The sequence below is a fragment of the Natator depressus genome, chromosome 23 (assembly GCF_965152275.1).
Source record: "Natator depressus isolate rNatDep1 chromosome 23, rNatDep2.hap1, whole genome shotgun sequence".
Classification (NCBI taxonomy): Eukaryota; Metazoa; Chordata; order Testudines; family Cheloniidae; genus Natator; species Natator depressus.
Genome location: NC_134256.1, coordinates 21,510,076 through 21,527,199, shown reverse-complemented (window position 1 = coordinate 21,527,199; position 17,124 = coordinate 21,510,076). Strand labels below are relative to the sequence as shown.

Sequence of the window (17,124 nt, the reverse complement as noted above, 5' to 3'; positions counted from 1 at the left end):
AAGTTGTCGTCATGTCTGGCCGCGGAAAGCAAGGTGGGAAAGTGCGAGCTAAGGCCAAGTCTCGCTCGTCTCGTGCGGGGCTGCAGTTTCCTGTGGGCCGTGTGCATCGGCTGCTGCGTAAGGGGAACTACGCGGAGCGAGTGGGTGCCGGTGCCCCTGTTTACATGGCCGCGGTGCTGGAGTATCTGACTGCTGAGATCTTGGAGCTGGCTGGCAACGCCGCCCGGGACAACAAGAAAACCCGCATCATTCCCCGCCACTTGCAGCTGGCCATCCGCAACGACGAGGAGCTGAACAAGCTGCTAGGCAAAGTCACCATCGCCCAGGGTGGAGTCCTGCCCAACATCCAGGCGGTGCTGCTGCCCAAGAAAACCGAGAGCCATAAGGCTAAGGGCAAGTGAGGCCGCTGCGTCCCCTGGGGGAGAAGTTTCCCCGCGACTCGATCTGCGTGAACCCAAAGGCTCTTTTAAGAGCCACCCACAAATCCATAAAAAGAGCTTGTCAGTCCCTTATAGTTTCTAGGAAGTCTGTGCTACACTATAGAGCTGTGGTACTGAAATGGGACGCTTAGTGTTCGTGGTGTAAACGGAACAAAGTCTGTCCCAATTCATACAGGGCGAAAAAAAAATCGATAGAGGTTTCGTTTTAAGGGTTTGAGGGGATAGATGAAAGCTGTGAATTAGTTCTCTCCCAGGTTGTGAGGTCAAGAGCTGGAGCTGCCCCAGGAGTGAGAAGGCCAACAATGTTAAGAGTAAATGAATAGGACAGGAGATCCCTCATTTCTGTCTTTGAAACACCCTTCTCCTTTGGCCTGGCTCGCAATGAGCTGCAGCCGGCTGGAGAAGAAAGAAAACATTGTTTCCAAGGGCGGAACTTTCCAAACCTCTTCAGACCTCCCGCCACGCACACATCCCCTCCGTTCTCATTCAGCAGCCACAAAGCGAATTCACTCCTTAGAAAACGTGCCCCTTTGGGGGGGAGGGAGAAGATCAGAGATGCTAAAAGACATGCAAAGGGTCACACAAAGCAGCCTCTCTGGCATAGAATCCAGATCTCGGGACATGTTGTGCTTTAATCATTAGATTATAACAACAACCACCCAGATCCTGCTTCTACGGGGGTCAATGAAGCGGGGGATCAGGACAGAACAAACCATGTGGTTAGGAATAAGAGCTTCCCGCCTGCCCCATAGTCTAGCTCGCCTTTTGCTAGAGCCTGTATCAAAGCCCCCTACCCTGTACTTAGGACTTCATATCATATGTTGCCATGGAAATTATTGTGATCTTCATACCCTTGAAAAATTCAGACTTATGGATCATATTCTCCTGTGGATCTTGCTTTCATTCAGTGTTTATGACATGGAGCCGGAGGGGCGGGAAGTGCATTCAGACGAGAGGCACAGATTCAAATGCAAGCCGGAGGTTTGTTTCTAGGTGGGGTTGCAGAGGGGAAAACTGCCCCCCCCCCCCCGGTGTGGGGCCGACAGAAACGTTCTGCACGCGTGGCTCACGTTAGGAGTCGCAGTTTCAGTCTTTGCTGCCACTGCATGGGCAGAGGGGAGCCCGGGGCCCGTTGCAGGGCCGGGGTCCCTGTGCACGGTGCACGAGCCGCTGACTCACCCCCATCCCCCTTTAGCGCCGACACCCCGAATTTAGCAGCAGAGATCAAGGACCAGCCTGCCACAGCGCTTCGCCACCAGGGAGCCTTGTGTCTCCCCGGGAGAGCGACGGGGGGGAGGGGGGGCACATAGGTCCACGGGCACCTGTGGACAAACACGCGTGGGCGTAAAATCTCCAGCCAATCCCTGTCAAGCCCGGGAAATTCAAATACTGGCCAGCCAATCAGAGGAGGGGACTTAGTTCTAGAACCCCTCCTTGACACACCTGACCCCCGCACTCTTGTAAGGAGGTGGCGGTTTTCAAGTTCCAGCCAATCCCCGTGCCCCAGAGATCAGTCCCCTCCCCCCGCACTTCCAAAGGCGGGAAGCGCTCAAACCCCAGAAGCCTCATGAGCCCAACAGAGGGAGCAGCCCCCTATGGCCAATCCGTGATGAGCCCGGGAAATTTAAACCTCTCAACGGTCGCCCTGCTGCTCCTAGCCAATCAGGAGCCAGGACTGGGCTATAAATGGCTCACAAGAGGGGCTAGGTGTTTATTGCTCTGTGGCAGGACTGGAGAAAGGCAGGTAGCGAGCTGCAGCGAGCATGGCCCGTACCAAGCAGACGGCTCGTAAATCTACCGGTGGCAAAGCGCCCCGCAAGCAGCTCGCCACTAAAGCTGCCCGGAAAAGCGCCCCCGCCACGGGCGGGGTGAAGAAGCCCCATCGCTACCGCCCCGGCACCGTGGCCCTGCGGGAAATCCGCCGCTACCAGAAATCCACCGAGCTGCTGATCCGCAAGCTGCCCTTCCAGCGCCTGGTGCGGGAGATCGCCCAGGACTTCAAGACGGACCTGCGCTTCCAGAGCTCGGCCGTCATGGCCTTGCAGGAGGCGAGCGAGGCTTATCTGGTGGGGCTCTTCGAGGACACCAACCTGTGCGCCATCCACGCCAAGCGAGTCACCATCATGCCCAAGGACATCCAGCTGGCGCGCCGCATCCGCGGGGAGAGAGCCTAGAGCCGCTCCCCTCGGAGCCCGCCGGCTCCCAAACCAACCCCCCCAAAGGCTCTTCTAAGAGCCACCACGTGCCCACGCGGAAGAGTTGAAATTCACCCTTTATCTGCCTTAATCAGGGTTACATTTGCCAAGTGGTTTTTTCCCTAAACACGGAGTTTGTTTAGTGCAAAGCTTCGTGTCCTATAAATGTTGCGATTAGGTCAATCTGCAAATGTGATCTAGCTTTGATACCATTAGCTCACCGGAAAAGAAAGTTACTTAAAGATGTTCAGACCTTAATCGTAGCCGGGTTTTTAGCCCATTTTGTAATCCGACCATGCTGGAATTGGGGTGATTCCATTTACCATTGAAAAGTTGGTAGTGAAAGGCAGACTTGGCCCAGGGTTGGTTGACGGATGTAGGTGGCAGGTAGCCGCGGGGGAGATGAAAAGCACCCAAGGAACAGCATCTTTAAAGGCCTTATTAAGTGACTCCCCAGTCCGCCCCCTCCTCAATATCTGTTCCAAGGCCGAGTCCCTACTGTGGCGTTTATATATAGAAACTCAAAATCTGTTCTTGGATTTCTAGGGAGAAAAAATTTCGGTGAACATAAATCTATTTAAAAGGAGTCGAGCGAGATGGCCACAAAGTGGCGCCATATCCTAAGGCGTGTCATGTCTTTGTACCTTGACGCTGAGAACCGACTTTTTAACCATCCATCCATTTATTGCCACGAGGGGGGCACATAGGAGGCTAAACTAAATGGCCAAGACAAATCGGTGTAACCAGAAAAGATCCCCAACTGCTGGGAAGTCAACAGACTCCCCACTCCTGTGCCTGCGATTCCAAGGTTAATCAGGGGGCTAGAGTGTGGTGTAGATACGGCGCAGGTTATAAGATAGTCCTTGTGTGAACCATTTGGATAATGTGACAATGTAACAGCAGGCGCAAATGTGCTTGGAAGTTGTTAAAAGCACCGGCGGTTTAAATAGAACTCGTCCCTGGGTGGGCTCGAACCACCAACCTTTCGGTTAACAGCCGAACGCGCTAACCGATTGCGCCACAGAGACATCTGCTTGCTGCGCGCACGTACCTCGACTTCCCTTTCACACGTAGCATTATCTATTCGTGGCTTCTCCTTTGGGGCCACTGACTCTTTTCTACTACTGGAGCCGATGTAATTTCTTCTTCATTGTACGAAAGCTCAGCGCTGTGAAACCACAACCGAGAAGGCGCAAGGACCGCTGGGGCTACAGGGGAAGACCACCTGTGGGGGCAGAGATAAGCAAAGGAAAGCTAGCGAGGGAAAGGACCAGGTATGGATGGGGCTGGAAATACGAATCAGTGGGTCAGGTTAGAGAATGACCCCCAAGCCGGCTGCAGCTCAGCGCAGGACGAAAGAGGAGCTTGTACCTTGGAGTAGTTGTCGCCTTCTTTGCGCAGCACAGTCTCGCATACAGCAAAAGGCACCAGCGCTTTCCTGCCTGCCCTTGTCACAAACTCTTTCACGGCTGCTTTGAAGGCCGGAGGTTGCAAGAAGCAGGGTCACCCTTCCGTGACTGGGGCCTTATAAACAGGAGCTTGCTTGGGACTCCCCTGCCGCCCAAAGCACAGCCATGGGGGGATCGTGAGCCCACAGTTTGGTGCTGATGTGTTCCACCCCAAAAAAGTAACTAAAGCAAGGGGACCGACGAGGATGGGATTCGAACCCACGCGTGCAGAGCACAATGGATTAGCAGTCCATCGCCTTAACCACTCGGCCACCTCGTCTTCTGCGGAGAGTTGAAGTCTGATTTTCATGGACATCATATCCTGGGTGCTGGGCGCCCCAGCCCAGCGCTGGAAGCAAATCTGGTGTATGGGAAAACAATTTCCAGAAGGGGATGTAGCTCAGTGGTAGAGCGCATGCTTCGCATGTATGAGGTCCCGGGTTCAATCCCTGGCATCTCCATATTCTTTTTCTCTCCCTAATTATGTGGGGGAGGGAAAGGAGCCGGGGGCAGACAATGGCCCCCGATCACACTCCCCCCCATGGGCAGACTGCCTCAAGTGGCAAAGTGTAGCCCATGTTTCTCCGCGGCTCTGCTCCCAGGGAGACTCCCCTGAGTGGTTGTAGCCATCTGCGAAAAGAAGATCAAAAAGCGAGCCACGATTTATAATCCGGAGTTACCCTTTAAAATAAAGTAATTTCAATACAGACGGAAGAGGGAAGAGCCGCTGAATTCTTCCCCAGAGTGCTGGAAAACAGAGGGGCGCGGCTGAGCCTAGACGAGGGGACAGCCAGGGCTTTCTGCTCCAACCTCCGGCCAAGAGGCAGGATTTGTTGGGTCTGCTGTCCAAGACAGAGGCTTAGCCATCCCCCCTTTGAAAACGTCTAGTGAAGAGGCATCCACCAACTCCCAAACCTGTCTGGGCCATCCTCCAGCTGAATAGCAGCAGGGTTAGAAAGCTTTGGCTCAGGGATAGGTTTCAGGAATTTTTCAGGGGGGTGGGTTGGTTGGTTGTTTTTTTAAAAGACTCCTCTTGCGAGCAGCAAAAGAGAAGTAACAGCACCAGTCGCACAGGGACCCAGGCCGCTGACCCCTGCTGGCTGGTTTGAAGCAGGCAGGATTGTAATAGGCCCATGGGCGGCCATAGGCCACTGACGGGGAGTTGCACAAGAAAGGCAGAAGCAAATTGCTGCTCGTCTGCGTTGGTGGTATAGTGGTGAGCATAGCTGCCTTCCAAGCAGTTGACCCGGGTTCGATTCCCGGCCAACGCAACACCCAATTCTCTTTTATTAAAAGAACAGGACGTTAATGGGGTTAATTTCACACCCATGTTGCCCTTTATTAGTAAAGCAACATACAAAGACTGCAGAAAGCAAGGAGCTCCCAGCACCCCAAAAAATCCCACTGCCGAAAGCAAGCCCGGAACCCGGCTGGTCATGCAGGCATTTCAGTGGGGACCGTGAATTAAACAAGGCAAAGCCGCCACCCGATAGTTCTCCTGGCAGGAGACTCTTTGTTGTTCTTGCCAGCGACCCTGTGCTTCAAGAGAATGAAAAGGAAACCGTGTTAAACTGGATCTCTCGCCTTTTGGCCCTGGTGCAAGAACACACACATGCATGACATCCATTTACACAAACCTATGTCACCGCCTAGCAGAGTGGCGCAGCGGAAGCGTGCTGGGCCCATAACCCAGAGGTCGATGGATCGAAACCATCCTCTGCTATCTGCCTTTTCTTCCCCATCCCCAATAGAACCAGAGCATTTTTCTGGTTTGATTTGTTCTGCATAGCACAAAAAACACACATTCTCTGAATACTTCGTGTTTGGCAATAAGAAAAGACAGGGTTGCCTATATGGCAGAATGTCTTTTAGTGTCCATTTTTTTATTTTTTCAGTCTACGCTGTCTTGTGTCCACAGAGAAAAGTTCGATTTTTTTATCGGTTGCTTTCTTCTCTTGCTTTAGCTAATGAGCTTGGAAGAGCTATAAATCTATTTTGAAAACGCCATACCACTGTAAGGTGTGTGCTCACGCTGTGGTATTTTGGATTGATTAAATTGCTTCTGCTAGTCCACACCCATTTTGCATTTTTTTCACATCTGGATGAGCCTGGTGGGTTACTTGTGTGACTTCCCACATCCCCCTTTATGATTCCAGCTCATGTCAGGTACATAAAGAAGGAATACCTAGCCCTGGGGGCGGGGCTCTTAAAGCTGCAGCCAGAGCTATTTGGGCAGCGCTTCACTGTGTACATGGACCACTCGCCCTGCCGTGGCTGCACCAGATGCAAGGGGCCAGTGTCAAACTCCTGAGGTGGACTCTGTCCCTTCAGGAGTATGAGACGGAGGTGGTCCCTGTTAAGGGGAGTACAAATGTTATAACTTTGATACTTTGTCCCGGAGAGGGGGGCCTGAATTTCCCCAGGCCACTGGCTAAAGTGACCCCCCACTCAGTTCCGTCTCAAACCGGGGAGAGATGTGACAAAGTAGGGATTTCCCCTCATTATGTTGTATGTGAGTCCTACTGTTCAGCCTATGTGAATTTTACTGTTTTGCATGAATACTGTGTATGCCTCAGTTTCCCCATGTGCTGTACTAATACCCCACTGGTGGGAATAGGGGTGTGTGCCTTTGGCTGAGACCTCTGGGGCAGGTGAGGCTGCTCCAGCTGCCTGTTTGGATGCTACGACGGGTGCCCTTCCTAACCTGAGACCCAGGAGGGGGATGTGACCAGGGAAGCGAGACAAACGCAAGGAGGAGCAACAGGGGTGTCTGAGGTTGGGTGGCTGGAAGCTGGGAGTCTGTCTGTGGGGAGCCAAGGCCGCCTAGCCCAGGACTCCCCAGGATGGAGTGGATTGAAAGTCAGGGATTTCTGCGCTAACAAGTCCTGTTCTATACTGTGTTCTTGTTAATTAATAAACCTTCTGTTTTACCGGCTGGCTGAGAGTCACGTCAGACTGTGGAGTTGGGGGGCAGGACCCTCTGGCTTCCCCAGGAGCCCCGCCTGGGCGGACTCGCTGCGGGAAGCGCAGGGTGGGGCAGGGGAGGCTGAAGGCTCCGAGGTCAGACCCAGGAAGGTGGAAGCCGGGCAGTGTCTTGCTCTGGGGACAGGCTGCTCCCAGAGAGGAGGCTCCCCCGGAGTCCTGCCTGGCTTCTTAGGGAGCAGATCCAGAGCATCGCCCGGGGACGCCGTGACACAGGTCTCCAGTGGTCCCCTCAGTACTAGAGGGAAATAACAGCTCCCTCCTTTTACAATGGAAGAGATGCTGGGGGCTCAAGCTCTTTTTTTGCATTCCTATCTGATGCAGGAAGCCTAGGGGTGCAAGAGCTATGAACTGCACGCGGGCGCGCGCGCCAAAATTCACTCTTTTGCATTTAAAGTAGAATTCTGGCTCAGGACTGGCTGGGGTGCGATGCGCTGTGTCTCATTGGTGGGAGGGGAAAGAGCGTCACGCGGCTGGGCTGAGAAGCGGGCGGGAGAGGGCGTTCCCGCCGGCTTCCCTCGCAGTTCTCCCTCTGGTCGGATCCCAGCCTAGTTAAGCCCTTGGCTTGGCCCAGAGGGCACTTTCCTTTTTGTGTTACTTAAACTCAGAGTGGAAATGTCGGGCCGTGGTAAGGGCGGAAAGGGCCTAGGTAAGGGAGGTGCTAAGAGACACCGTAAGGTATTAAGGGATAATATCCAGGGTATTACTAAGCCTGCGATCCGCCGACTGGCTCGCCGCGGCGGGGTGAAGCGCATCTCGGGGCTGATCTACGAGGAGACCCGGGGGGTGCTGAAGGTTTTCCTGGAGAACGTGATCCGCGACGCGGTGACTTACACCGAGCACGCCAAGCGGAAGACGGTGACTGCCATGGATGTGGTGTACGCCCTGAAGCGCCAAGGGCGCACCCTGTACGGCTTCGGGGGTTAAACTGCCAGCCCAGGAACCGGTACGGCTGCTACAACCCAAAGGTCCTTTTAAGGGCCACCCACTTTCGCACAGAAGGAGCTGGGTTTGCTGGGCACAGAGGTCTAGTTGTACGTGTTTTAAATTACAGTTTACTAGTTTTCCGAGGACACTTATTTTTATCCAAATTCGTTTGTGTGGCGTTGTATTAAGGGGTAGTTCTTGATAACACGTGTTTTCTTGAGTCTCCTGAGCACTCAGTTTTTAGGTTTCCTTCCAATTTAAATCCTTTTGAGTTCACTTAAAAATAAACCGGCTCGTGTATACCACTGGGTGATACCATATAGATAATTGTGGATTTTACTACTCAGAAGAAAGTTTTAATTCATTTCTAAAGCTCTTCTGATCTCTTTTTTGAGATAATGAAAGAACGATTTCCTTGTGGCTGAATAGATGAAACCCTGTGGGGGGGTTATGACTGCTCGTAAATGCTCTTTTGATTTCTCTGTAGAAACTGTTAGGAGGAGTCTGCTTGTGATGTGAAATCCTTGTGCAGCTAACCCTAGCTGTGGATCGTTGGATTCGTGGCTAACGTCCGGCTTTTATTTGGAGGTATCTTCCTTCTCCGTTGTCCTTTTCTGAAGCCCTTTGATACTTTGTAACACAGCAGCTTCCTTGCCTTCAGCAGGAAACTGCCTTTGCGTGACAAGGGAAATCTGTTTTCATAGTAATCTAATAGTGACTGAACTGAAATACTAGAATTGTCATGATTTTCCTTCCTCCCGCCAAAGACTGGTCCCTTGCAAGTTGTCCTCTTTCGGTAAGAGTCAGTATGGGAGGATTGAAGCTGCTCAAATTCCTCTAAATTTCCTCTTCCAACCTCTCATTTGTGATCAGATGCATGTATCACTTCCTTTCCCCTCAGCTCTATAAACCTGCTGTAAAAGCTTGTTCTGCGCAGGGGATGTGACCCCCAACATTGCAATTGTCTTGTTCCCAACTTGTGCAAGTACCCCTGGTTTGTGACTAAGCAAAACGGTTGTCTAATACAGCTTGTAACTGAGACTGGGTTAGTTCCTTCTCAGCTGTTTAACAGCACTTTTTCTGCACCAAATAGAGTTCTCATTGAAAATTCAGACCTTAAGTTGTCAAAGACCATCCCACTGCCAAAACAGACCGGTGTCCAGGCTAAAATGCCATTGATGCAAGATAGACCCATGTGATTTCTTTAGCTAAAGAACCTCCTGCTGTCAACCCACTCTCCCATTTGAGAAGACTGTTTCAGGCATTCAGTATCATTGCTTATCTACATGCAGCATTGATAGGGCACTTGTTTGTTTTATAAACATGCCTAGCTTTGGCTTATTTGAGGGCTCAGGTTCTCCCCCCCCCCCCATGTCTTCTAGCATTAGCTGAGGCATTCTTTCCCAGTATCATGCACATAAGAGAAATCATCCTAAGTATACTATACAAATAAATCATTAAGTTTCCCTTACCTTCTTGACCACTTAACAGACTTTAAAGTGGCCATTCAACCAAAAAAACTTCAACACCAGACTTCAATAAGAAACTGCAGAACTGGAATAAATTTGCAAACTGGTCGCCATCAAATTAGGACTGCATGGAGACTAGGAGTAGCTGGGTCACTACAAAGTAATTTTCCCTGTGCTGATACTTACCCCTTCTTGTCAACTGTTGGGAATGGCTGATGTCCACCTGGATTGCATTGCCCTTGTTAACACTACAAAAGTAATTTTCTCTCCATATTCAACCCTTCATGTCAACTGTTGAGAATAGGCCACTTCCACCTTAATTGAATTGGCCTGGTCAGCACTGACCCCCAGTTTGGTAAGGCAACTCCCATCTTTGCATGTGCTGTGATATATATTCTGTTTACTGTATTTTCCACTCCATGCATCTGATGAAGTGGGTTTTAGCCCACGAAAGCTTATGCCCAAATAAATGTTAGTCTCTAAGGTGCCACAAGGCTGACTCCATTTTCCTTCTTCAGCAACGCAGTTCCTTTAAAAAACAGTATAGCTCTGTTAAGTATTATTGGTTTATACCCTCGAGTTGTATCATTATTGCAACAGTATCGTTAACATTGTAACAAGGAGTCCGGTCAATTCCAGGAGAGGCGAACTTGCTTTTGTAGTGAGCCAGCCACGCCCAGCCCCTATTCAAGCCCAAATTAAGAGTGTTAAATTTGCAAATTCTCCAGTATAATAATGCCTGCATCTGTAATTTTCACTTCGTGCACCTGAAAGGGGGCTTTTTAGGCACAAAACTTATGCCCAAATAAATCTGTCTTTAAGGTACCACCGGACTCCCCGTTGTCGTTACAGACTAACAGGCCTACCCCCGGCTACTTGACTAACATTGCAGTAGCTTAGTTGAAAAAAGTACTTGCAGGTTAATATCCAAACCAGATATAAGCACAATGTTAATATCCGTGTAACCGTACACAGCAAGACCAACTCTTTCTATGCGGGAATGAGTGGCCCTTAAAAGGGCCTTTGGGTTGAATCATTTTTGAGGATCAGCCCCCGAACCCGTACAGGGGGCGCCCCTGGCGTTTCAGGGCGTACACCACATCCATGGCCGTCACGGTTTTCCTTTCGACGTGCTCGGTGTAAGTCACCGCGTCCCGAATCACGTTCTCCAAGAAAACTTTCAGCACCCCGCGGGTCTCTTCGTCGATCAGCCCCGAGATGCGCTTCGCCCCGCCGCGGCGAGAACAGACGGCGGAACGCAGGCTTCGTAATGCCCTGGCTGTTGTCCCGTAGGACCTTCCGGTGCCTCTTAGCACCGCCTTTCCCCAGCCCCTTTCCCGCGCCCAGACATGGCGGCGCTAACAGACCAAAACACCAGCCCTTTTCAGCGCCGCTGTGAGCGGACCAGAGGGAAAACCTAGGAGCGGAGCCGGCGGGATCTCTCTCCCGTCCCCTTCTCAGCCCCACCGGGTGCGGCGACTCCCCATCCACCAATCGGACACCGAGTATCGCACCCCTGCCAATTATTCGCCAGCCATTAAGTTTAAATTTGGCGCCCGGACTTATTCCTGAGCATGCGCAGAAAGGAGCTGCAAGACGCGAGGGAATAAACACCCCGCTCAGTCTCAATAGGCAGGATGGGGGAAAAGATATTTCGGCCGCAGGCTTGTCGGACCCAGGAGACCCCCCTACAGTATCTGGCGGGAGAACGGCTGCTGCAGCCGGCTCCGTGGGGCAAGCCGCTGTTGGAATATCAATTTAACTGGGAAGGGGAAAAACTCTAAAACAGAGACACTCAGGGAATCTGTCATCGTGCCAAAACTTTTAATGTCCCTCTCCCCAAAAAGGCTCCTGGGGCAGTATTGCATGCAAGGCCGGGGCTGCACGTCCCCTTTCTTCTTCGTGCACAAATCGAGGCGTTTTCGTTCCCCTTTCCAGCTGTGTAAACGCACAGCGTTCTGAATGCTACTCCCAGCACTATAGGTTCAGTGAGTTGAGTAAATCGAAATCCTTCCGAAAGAACTGTTCGCAAAACCAATCACATCGCTGAAGTTTACAGCCTCTGCTGGGCTGGACACAAGAGTTTTTAAAAACCCATACACAAAAAAACAAAAAAGTTCCCTTATTGCGACTAAACGAACCCATTACTACATCCCTATAAACCACTTCACTTCAATGACAACGCAACCAGAAATGAAACAAGCTCTTTCCGTGCGGAAGTGGGTGGCCCTTAAAAGAGCCTTTGGGTTGATCAAAATGCAAGTCACGCTTTAAAAAAATCAATCAGCCTCCGAAGCCGTACAGGGTGCGCCCCTGGCGCTTCAGGGCGTACACCACATCCATGGCGGTCACCGTCTTTCGCTTGGCGTGCTCGGTGTAAGTCACCGCGTCGCGGATCACGTTCTCCAAGAAAACCTTCAGCACCCCGCGGGTCTCCTCGTAGATCAGCCCCGAGATGCGCTTCACCCCGCCGCGGCGAGCCAAGCGACGGATCGCAGGCTTCGTAATGCCCTGGATATTATCCCGCAGCACTTTGCGATGTCTCTTAGCGCCACCTTTCCCCAGCCCCTTACCGCCCTTGCCGCGACCTGACATGACTACAAAACTTACAAATCACACACAAACAAACAAAATGAAATGGTATTTTCAAAAATCATGGGTTTATATAGGCGATGTCCGACCGGAGTGAAAACCGAGAGGCAAAAAGGCGGGCCGCAGCATCTCTCCCCTCGCGCCCGCCCCGCCCAGGGTGACGTTGGCTTTCTCGCTTACCAGTGAGACACCTAGTATCGCTCCCTGGCCAATCATTAATCAGCAGTTAACTTCAAATGCAGCTTTGGCCTCTCCTCTTTGCACCTTCACCACAGTGAGCGAAGGATACAAACAATGCTCCCCTTTGGGATGGGGCCCAGGAAAAAGCAGGAAGGAGAATATATTTCTTACTGACCCAGATCCCTGTAGGACAGTAATTCTCAAACGTTTGTACTGGTGACCCCTTTCACTTATCAAGCCTCTCAGTGCGACCCTTATAAATTAAAAACACTTTTTTATATATTTAACACCATTATAAATGCTGGAGGCAAAGTGGGGTTTGGGATGGAGGCTGACAGCTCACGACCCCCCACAGAATAACCTCATGACCCCCTGAGGGGGTTTGAGAACCCCTGGTCTAGGTAATACTTAGTCCTGCCATGAGTGCAGGGGATTCGACTGGATGACCTCTCGAGGTCTCTTCCAGTTCTATGACTCTATGAACATTCTATTAAGCTAAACAAAATCACACAGTGGGATAGAAGGGTGATAAGCCTCTTCTATCAGCAGACCCACCAGCTGGCTCTCTAACACCAAGGGTAGTGTGGGGATCCACATGTCGGGTGGACTGCAGGCTCAATTGGAGGCTGACTGCAAACTCCCTTCTGTGGGTTTTTGAATGGGAGAACCGCATCATCCGATTGTTCAGAGTCAAGTCAAACATTGCTCCCAGCTGCTGAAAAAATCTTTGCAGCCTTGTCTTTTTCATATGTGTCGGAACTCAGGGTGATGCTGCACCCCCCTGGCTTGAAATGGTTTCCATCACATACAGGGTTTACAGTTTGGTTGAATGGCTCTCAGCACCCCACACTATACAAATTGTTCCAGAACACAGAACCACTGCGTCCTTTTGGTCTGCTGCCCACATGGCTCATTTCCTTCAGGGCTGGTTCCCAGGTTCCTACAGCAGGGGTTCTCAAACTGGGGGTTAGGACCCCTCTGGGGTCAGAACTTGTTAGCACAGAAATGATGTCCAATTTGTGTCCATTTATTCTTTTATGTAAAAGAATAAATGGACACAAATTGGACATCAGGAATGGTAACACACAAAAGGCAGTAGAAGAACATCCTGGACAGTCTATAACAGATTTGAAAGTAGCTATACTTGAACAAAAAAATTTCAGAAACAGACTTCAAAGAGAAACAGCAGAACTAAAATTAATTGGCAAATTTAACACCATTAATTTGGGCTTGAACGGGGACTGGGAGTGGCTAGCTCATTACAAAAGCTGCTTTGCCTCTCCTGGAATTGACACCTCCTCATGTATTGTTGGGAGTAGACTACCTCCACCCTGATCGAATTGGCCCTGTCAACACTGGTTCTCCACTTGTGAGGTAATGCCCCTCTCTTCATGTGCCAGTATATTTATGTCTGCATCTGTAATTTTCACTCCATGCATCTAAAGGAGTGGGGTTTTTACCCACGAAAGCTTATGCTCAAACAAATCTGTTAGTCTTTAAGGTGCCACCAGACTCCTTTTTGTTTTTGTGGATACAGACTAACACGGCTACCCCCTGATACTTGATACAATGGAGGAGATTCCACAACCTCCCTAGGCAATTTATTCCAGTGCTTAACCCCCCTGACAGTTAGGAAGTTTTTCCTAATGTCCAACCTAAACCGCCCTTGCTGCAGTTTAAGCCCATTGCTTCTTGTCCTCTCCTCAGAGGTTAACAAGAACAATTTTTCTCCCCCTTCCAGTTGTAGCAACCTTTAATGTACTTGAAAACTGTTATCACGTCCCCTCTCAGTCTTCTCTTCTCCAGACTAAACTAACCCCATTTTTTCCAATCTTTCTTCCTGGTTCATTCCACATCAGAAAACACCAGCTGTACCAGTGATCCCATATCAGTTTCCCAAGTCTATATATGCTTATATCAGCTCTGTGTGTGTGCATGCACACACATGTTAAGAAGATTGTTTCCAAGAATATCTGGAGATGTATAGGCATGAAGGCACCCAAGATTGTTTAAGATACAGCATCATTGATTAAATTCCTGAATAGGGTTACTTGTTGGTCAAGGACCAGTGTTCTGAGCCTTCAAATTCAGACATACTCTTTGTTGAAGGCAGAGATTCTAAAGAATAGTTACCATATACATGGATGAAATATGCAGAAAGAAAGAACGGAAAGGATTAATATTTACCAGCAGGTACTAACAGTGTGTGGGGGAGAAGATGGGAGAATGAGAGAATGTAGCAGTACCTAGCCGCCATGATATGGGTTGCCCATATGACTGCACAGATCCTGTGAAGGTAAATACCACAAGACATACTGCCTGGAAAGCCAGACTGACAGCTTCCGTTCTGGCCCTTGGTTGGTCCAAGCACTTTATTTAAGCCCAGGAGTGCAACAAGATGGACTCTCTTGCCAATGATGCACTGGCCTATTGATTGGCACTTGAAAGCCTGACTCTGACCCTTAGCTACAGGGGTACTGGGACAATTTGTACAGTGGAGGTGCTGAGAGCCATTGAACCAAACTGCAAACCCTGTGTATGATGGAATCCACTTCAAGTCAGGGGGTGCAGCAGCCCCCTACTTCCAGCACCTATGCACCCTACGCACCATTGTACTAATCTTTGTGCAAAACATGTATGCCGTGCGAGGTGTGTCATTTGAAAATGGTGTGCAACACCATTCTACGTGAAGTTAGGATGATGTTGGTGGCACGGATGCAAACCCGCCTGGCCTGGATTAGGCAAATCTGTTCAAGCAGGCCTTAAACAAAGGGCAAATTGACCCCCTCTGTCACAGAGTGCGGGGGAGTCAGAGCCCTGCACCCCCACTTCCTACAATTCAATGTGACTCTCAGCCAGCCAGTAACACAGAAGGTTTATTAGATGACAGGAACACAACCGAAAACAGAGCTTGTAGGTACAGAAAACAGGACCCCTCAGTCAGGTCCATCTTGGGGGGGATGGGAAGCCCAGACCCAGGTTCTGGGCCTCCCCCTGTCTCCCCAGCCAGCTCCAAACTGAAGCCCTCTCCAGCCCCTCCTCTGGCCTTTGTCTCTTTCCCGGGGCCAGGAGGCCACCTGATCCCTTTGTTCTCCAGCCCCTTCAGCTGGAACCTTGCAGGGGAGGGGCCCAGGCCATGAGTTGCCAGGAGATGGGGTGTCGGCCATTCTCTGTGCAGACCCCCTCACACCTGCCCTCTAGGGCTTTGCAACAATCACACCCCCTTTTTCCCCCCCCACCTAGATCAGTAGTCCTTAACCTGGGATGCACACATCCCCTGGGAGTGTGAGATGCCCTTTCTGGGGTGCGAGACAGGCCAGATTTTTTTTTAGAAGCTAAATCATCGAAATCACAAATTAAGCACAGGCAGGTAAGTACAACTACTTTGCTTCTTCAAAGCTACGTATTTATTAACATGATACTTTTTTTAATGATTATTGTAATATACCAACAAAAAATATCTCTAGGCTTAAAGAACTGACCTACTTCAACGATTTTTGATAAGGGGTGCAAGAACAGATTTTGGGAACCAAAGGGGTGAAGGTTAAGAACCACTGACCTAGATACTTCAAAAATGCCTAGGGGAAACTGAGGTACCCGCACAGTATTCAGAGAAAACATTGCGAACAGGCCCACTTCCGCACACCCTCTAGCCAGGTGTCATCCAAGGGCCTTTCTTTGGCAAGGAAACAGAGACAAACAGAGCTGCGTTATTAGCAAGGGCTCGGACACCAGTTCCTGAGGGATTTAAAAGGTTCAGTTCATGACTGGATAAAGTTATTAAAACTAAACTGGTCAGTCCTTGTGTCCCAGAAACTCAGCCAGTTAGATTCTTCCCCGACCAGATACACGCCTAGGAGGGATTTAATTCCGGCAGTCACCAGGGGAGGATTTACAAGTGTTTGTAACCGGCAGAAGGGGCTGAGATCTTAGGCACGGTGCAGAAGCTGCGCCCGGCGAGTCCCTCTCGCAGCTCCCCCATGCATGTGCCCAAATGGGGGAATGGGGCCGCTTGGCATTAAGGAGACAATTGCGGCCCTTTCGCAAGCCGGCGCCGTGGCTTAGTTGGTTAAAGCGCCTGTCTAGTAAACAGGAGATCCTGGGTTCGAATCCCAGCGGTGCCTTTTCATCAAACAAACCTTTACTCGCCATCGCGCCCCGCACACGCGTGTGGCCACCGCTCCCGCCTCCCTTCCCCTTTTACGGGGCCCCGGCGCTTGGCGAACAAGCCGCTCGCCGGGGCGAGTTTATTGCCTGTCGGGGACTCCTATAGATCGGTCTGCACAAAATGCCACAGGGCAAAAATAATGGTCTTGGGGAAAAAAAAATAAAACAGAACTCCTTCCCTGACCGGGAATCGAACCCGGGCCGCGGCGGTGAGAGCGCCGAATCCTAACCACTAGACCACCAGGGAGGCGATGCAGATTTTTCTCCATAACGCGCTATACAAGGTAAGGAGCTGGAGTTCGCAGCTCCGAGTGAACACACGCAGCGCCGCTGACCGAACACGGATTTAGACCTAGCCCGGCTTTAGCACTCCGCCAGCGAAGGAATAGAGTAAATGCAGGGATGAACCCTGGCAGCAGCGAGAGCACCTCTCCCTTCCCACCCCCCCGCACAAGTCTCCTTGTCCTCCCTGCTGGTGCGGTTCAGTCCAGGGAGGAAAAACACTCCGCAGGGGGACACGGTCACCCCTTTTCCCCACTCCCCTCGGGAGGATTCGGGCGCGGGAACCGGATTAGAGAGAGATGCTGGCAGAAGGGTAGGAGGTGTTGTGTTTCAGGGTGTTTGGTGAAGGGGTGGGGGGTTGGGAACTGACTTTGTTTAGAAGCCTCCGTACCAACTTCTCGGGGTGCTTGATTGAACTTGGGGGCAGCAGTGGCGGGCAGCG

The 17,124-nt window shown here is 50.9% G+C and overlaps 4 protein-coding genes, 7 non-coding genes and 1 pseudogene across 11 annotated transcripts; 7 read left to right on the top strand and 5 right to left on the bottom strand.

Annotated features, from left to right (window-relative positions):
- The first annotated feature begins 11 nt into the window (after positions 1-11).
- On the top strand, positions 12-401 carry LOC141976308 (histone H2A.J-like). The gene has a single exon (XM_074937235.1). The coding sequence runs from the start codon at positions 12-14 to the stop codon at positions 399-401; it is 390 nt and encodes a 129-aa protein (XP_074793336.1).
- Positions 402-2,203: 1,802 nt separating this feature from the next.
- On the top strand, positions 2,204-2,678 carry LOC141976362 (histone H3). The gene has a single exon (XM_074937311.1). The coding sequence runs from the start codon at positions 2,204-2,206 to the stop codon at positions 2,612-2,614; it is 411 nt and encodes a 136-aa protein (XP_074793412.1). The 3' UTR covers positions 2,615-2,678.
- A 911-nt stretch (positions 2,679-3,589) lies between these two features.
- On the bottom strand, positions 3,590-3,663 carry TRNAN-GUU (transfer RNA asparagine (anticodon GUU)). The gene has a single exon. It is a non-coding gene; the product is annotated as a tRNA-Asn (tRNA).
- A 618-nt stretch (positions 3,664-4,281) lies between these two features.
- TRNAS-GCU (transfer RNA serine (anticodon GCU)) lies at positions 4,282-4,363 on the bottom strand. Its single transcript has one exon. It is a non-coding gene; the product is annotated as a tRNA-Ser (tRNA).
- Positions 4,364-4,472: 109 nt separating this feature from the next.
- Positions 4,473-4,544, top strand: TRNAA-CGC (transfer RNA alanine (anticodon CGC)). Its single transcript has one exon. It is a non-coding gene; the product is annotated as a tRNA-Ala (tRNA).
- Positions 4,545-5,282: 738 nt separating this feature from the next.
- Positions 5,283-5,354, top strand: TRNAG-UCC (transfer RNA glycine (anticodon UCC)). Its single transcript has one exon. It is a non-coding gene; the product is annotated as a tRNA-Gly (tRNA).
- Positions 5,355-5,734: 380 nt separating this feature from the next.
- TRNAM-CAU (transfer RNA methionine (anticodon CAU)) lies at positions 5,735-5,806 on the top strand. The gene has a single exon. It is a non-coding gene; the product is annotated as a tRNA-Met (tRNA).
- A 1,844-nt stretch (positions 5,807-7,650) lies between these two features.
- Positions 7,651-10,073, top strand: LOC141976344 (histone H4). The gene is made up of 2 exons (XM_074937291.1): positions 7,651-8,011; positions 8,480-10,073. The coding sequence occupies exon 1, from the start codon at positions 7,681-7,683 to the stop codon at positions 7,990-7,992; it is 312 nt and encodes a 103-aa protein (XP_074793392.1). The 5' UTR covers positions 7,651-7,680; the 3' UTR covers positions 7,993-8,011; positions 8,480-10,073.
- A 434-nt stretch (positions 10,074-10,507) lies between these two features.
- On the bottom strand, positions 10,508-11,272 carry LOC141976455 (histone H4-like; annotated as a pseudogene).
- Positions 11,273-11,278: 6 nt separating this feature from the next.
- On the bottom strand, positions 11,279-12,056 carry LOC141976367 (histone H4). Its single transcript, XM_074937316.1, has one exon. The coding sequence runs from the start codon at positions 12,054-12,056 to the stop codon at positions 11,745-11,747; it is 312 nt and encodes a 103-aa protein (XP_074793417.1). The 3' UTR covers positions 11,279-11,744.
- Positions 12,057-16,283: 4,227 nt separating this feature from the next.
- TRNAT-AGU (transfer RNA threonine (anticodon AGU)) lies at positions 16,284-16,357 on the top strand. The gene has a single exon. It is a non-coding gene; the product is annotated as a tRNA-Thr (tRNA).
- Positions 16,358-16,575: 218 nt separating this feature from the next.
- On the bottom strand, positions 16,576-16,647 carry TRNAE-CUC (transfer RNA glutamic acid (anticodon CUC)). Its single transcript has one exon. It is a non-coding gene; the product is annotated as a tRNA-Glu (tRNA).
- Positions 16,648-17,124: the final 477 nt, after the last annotated feature.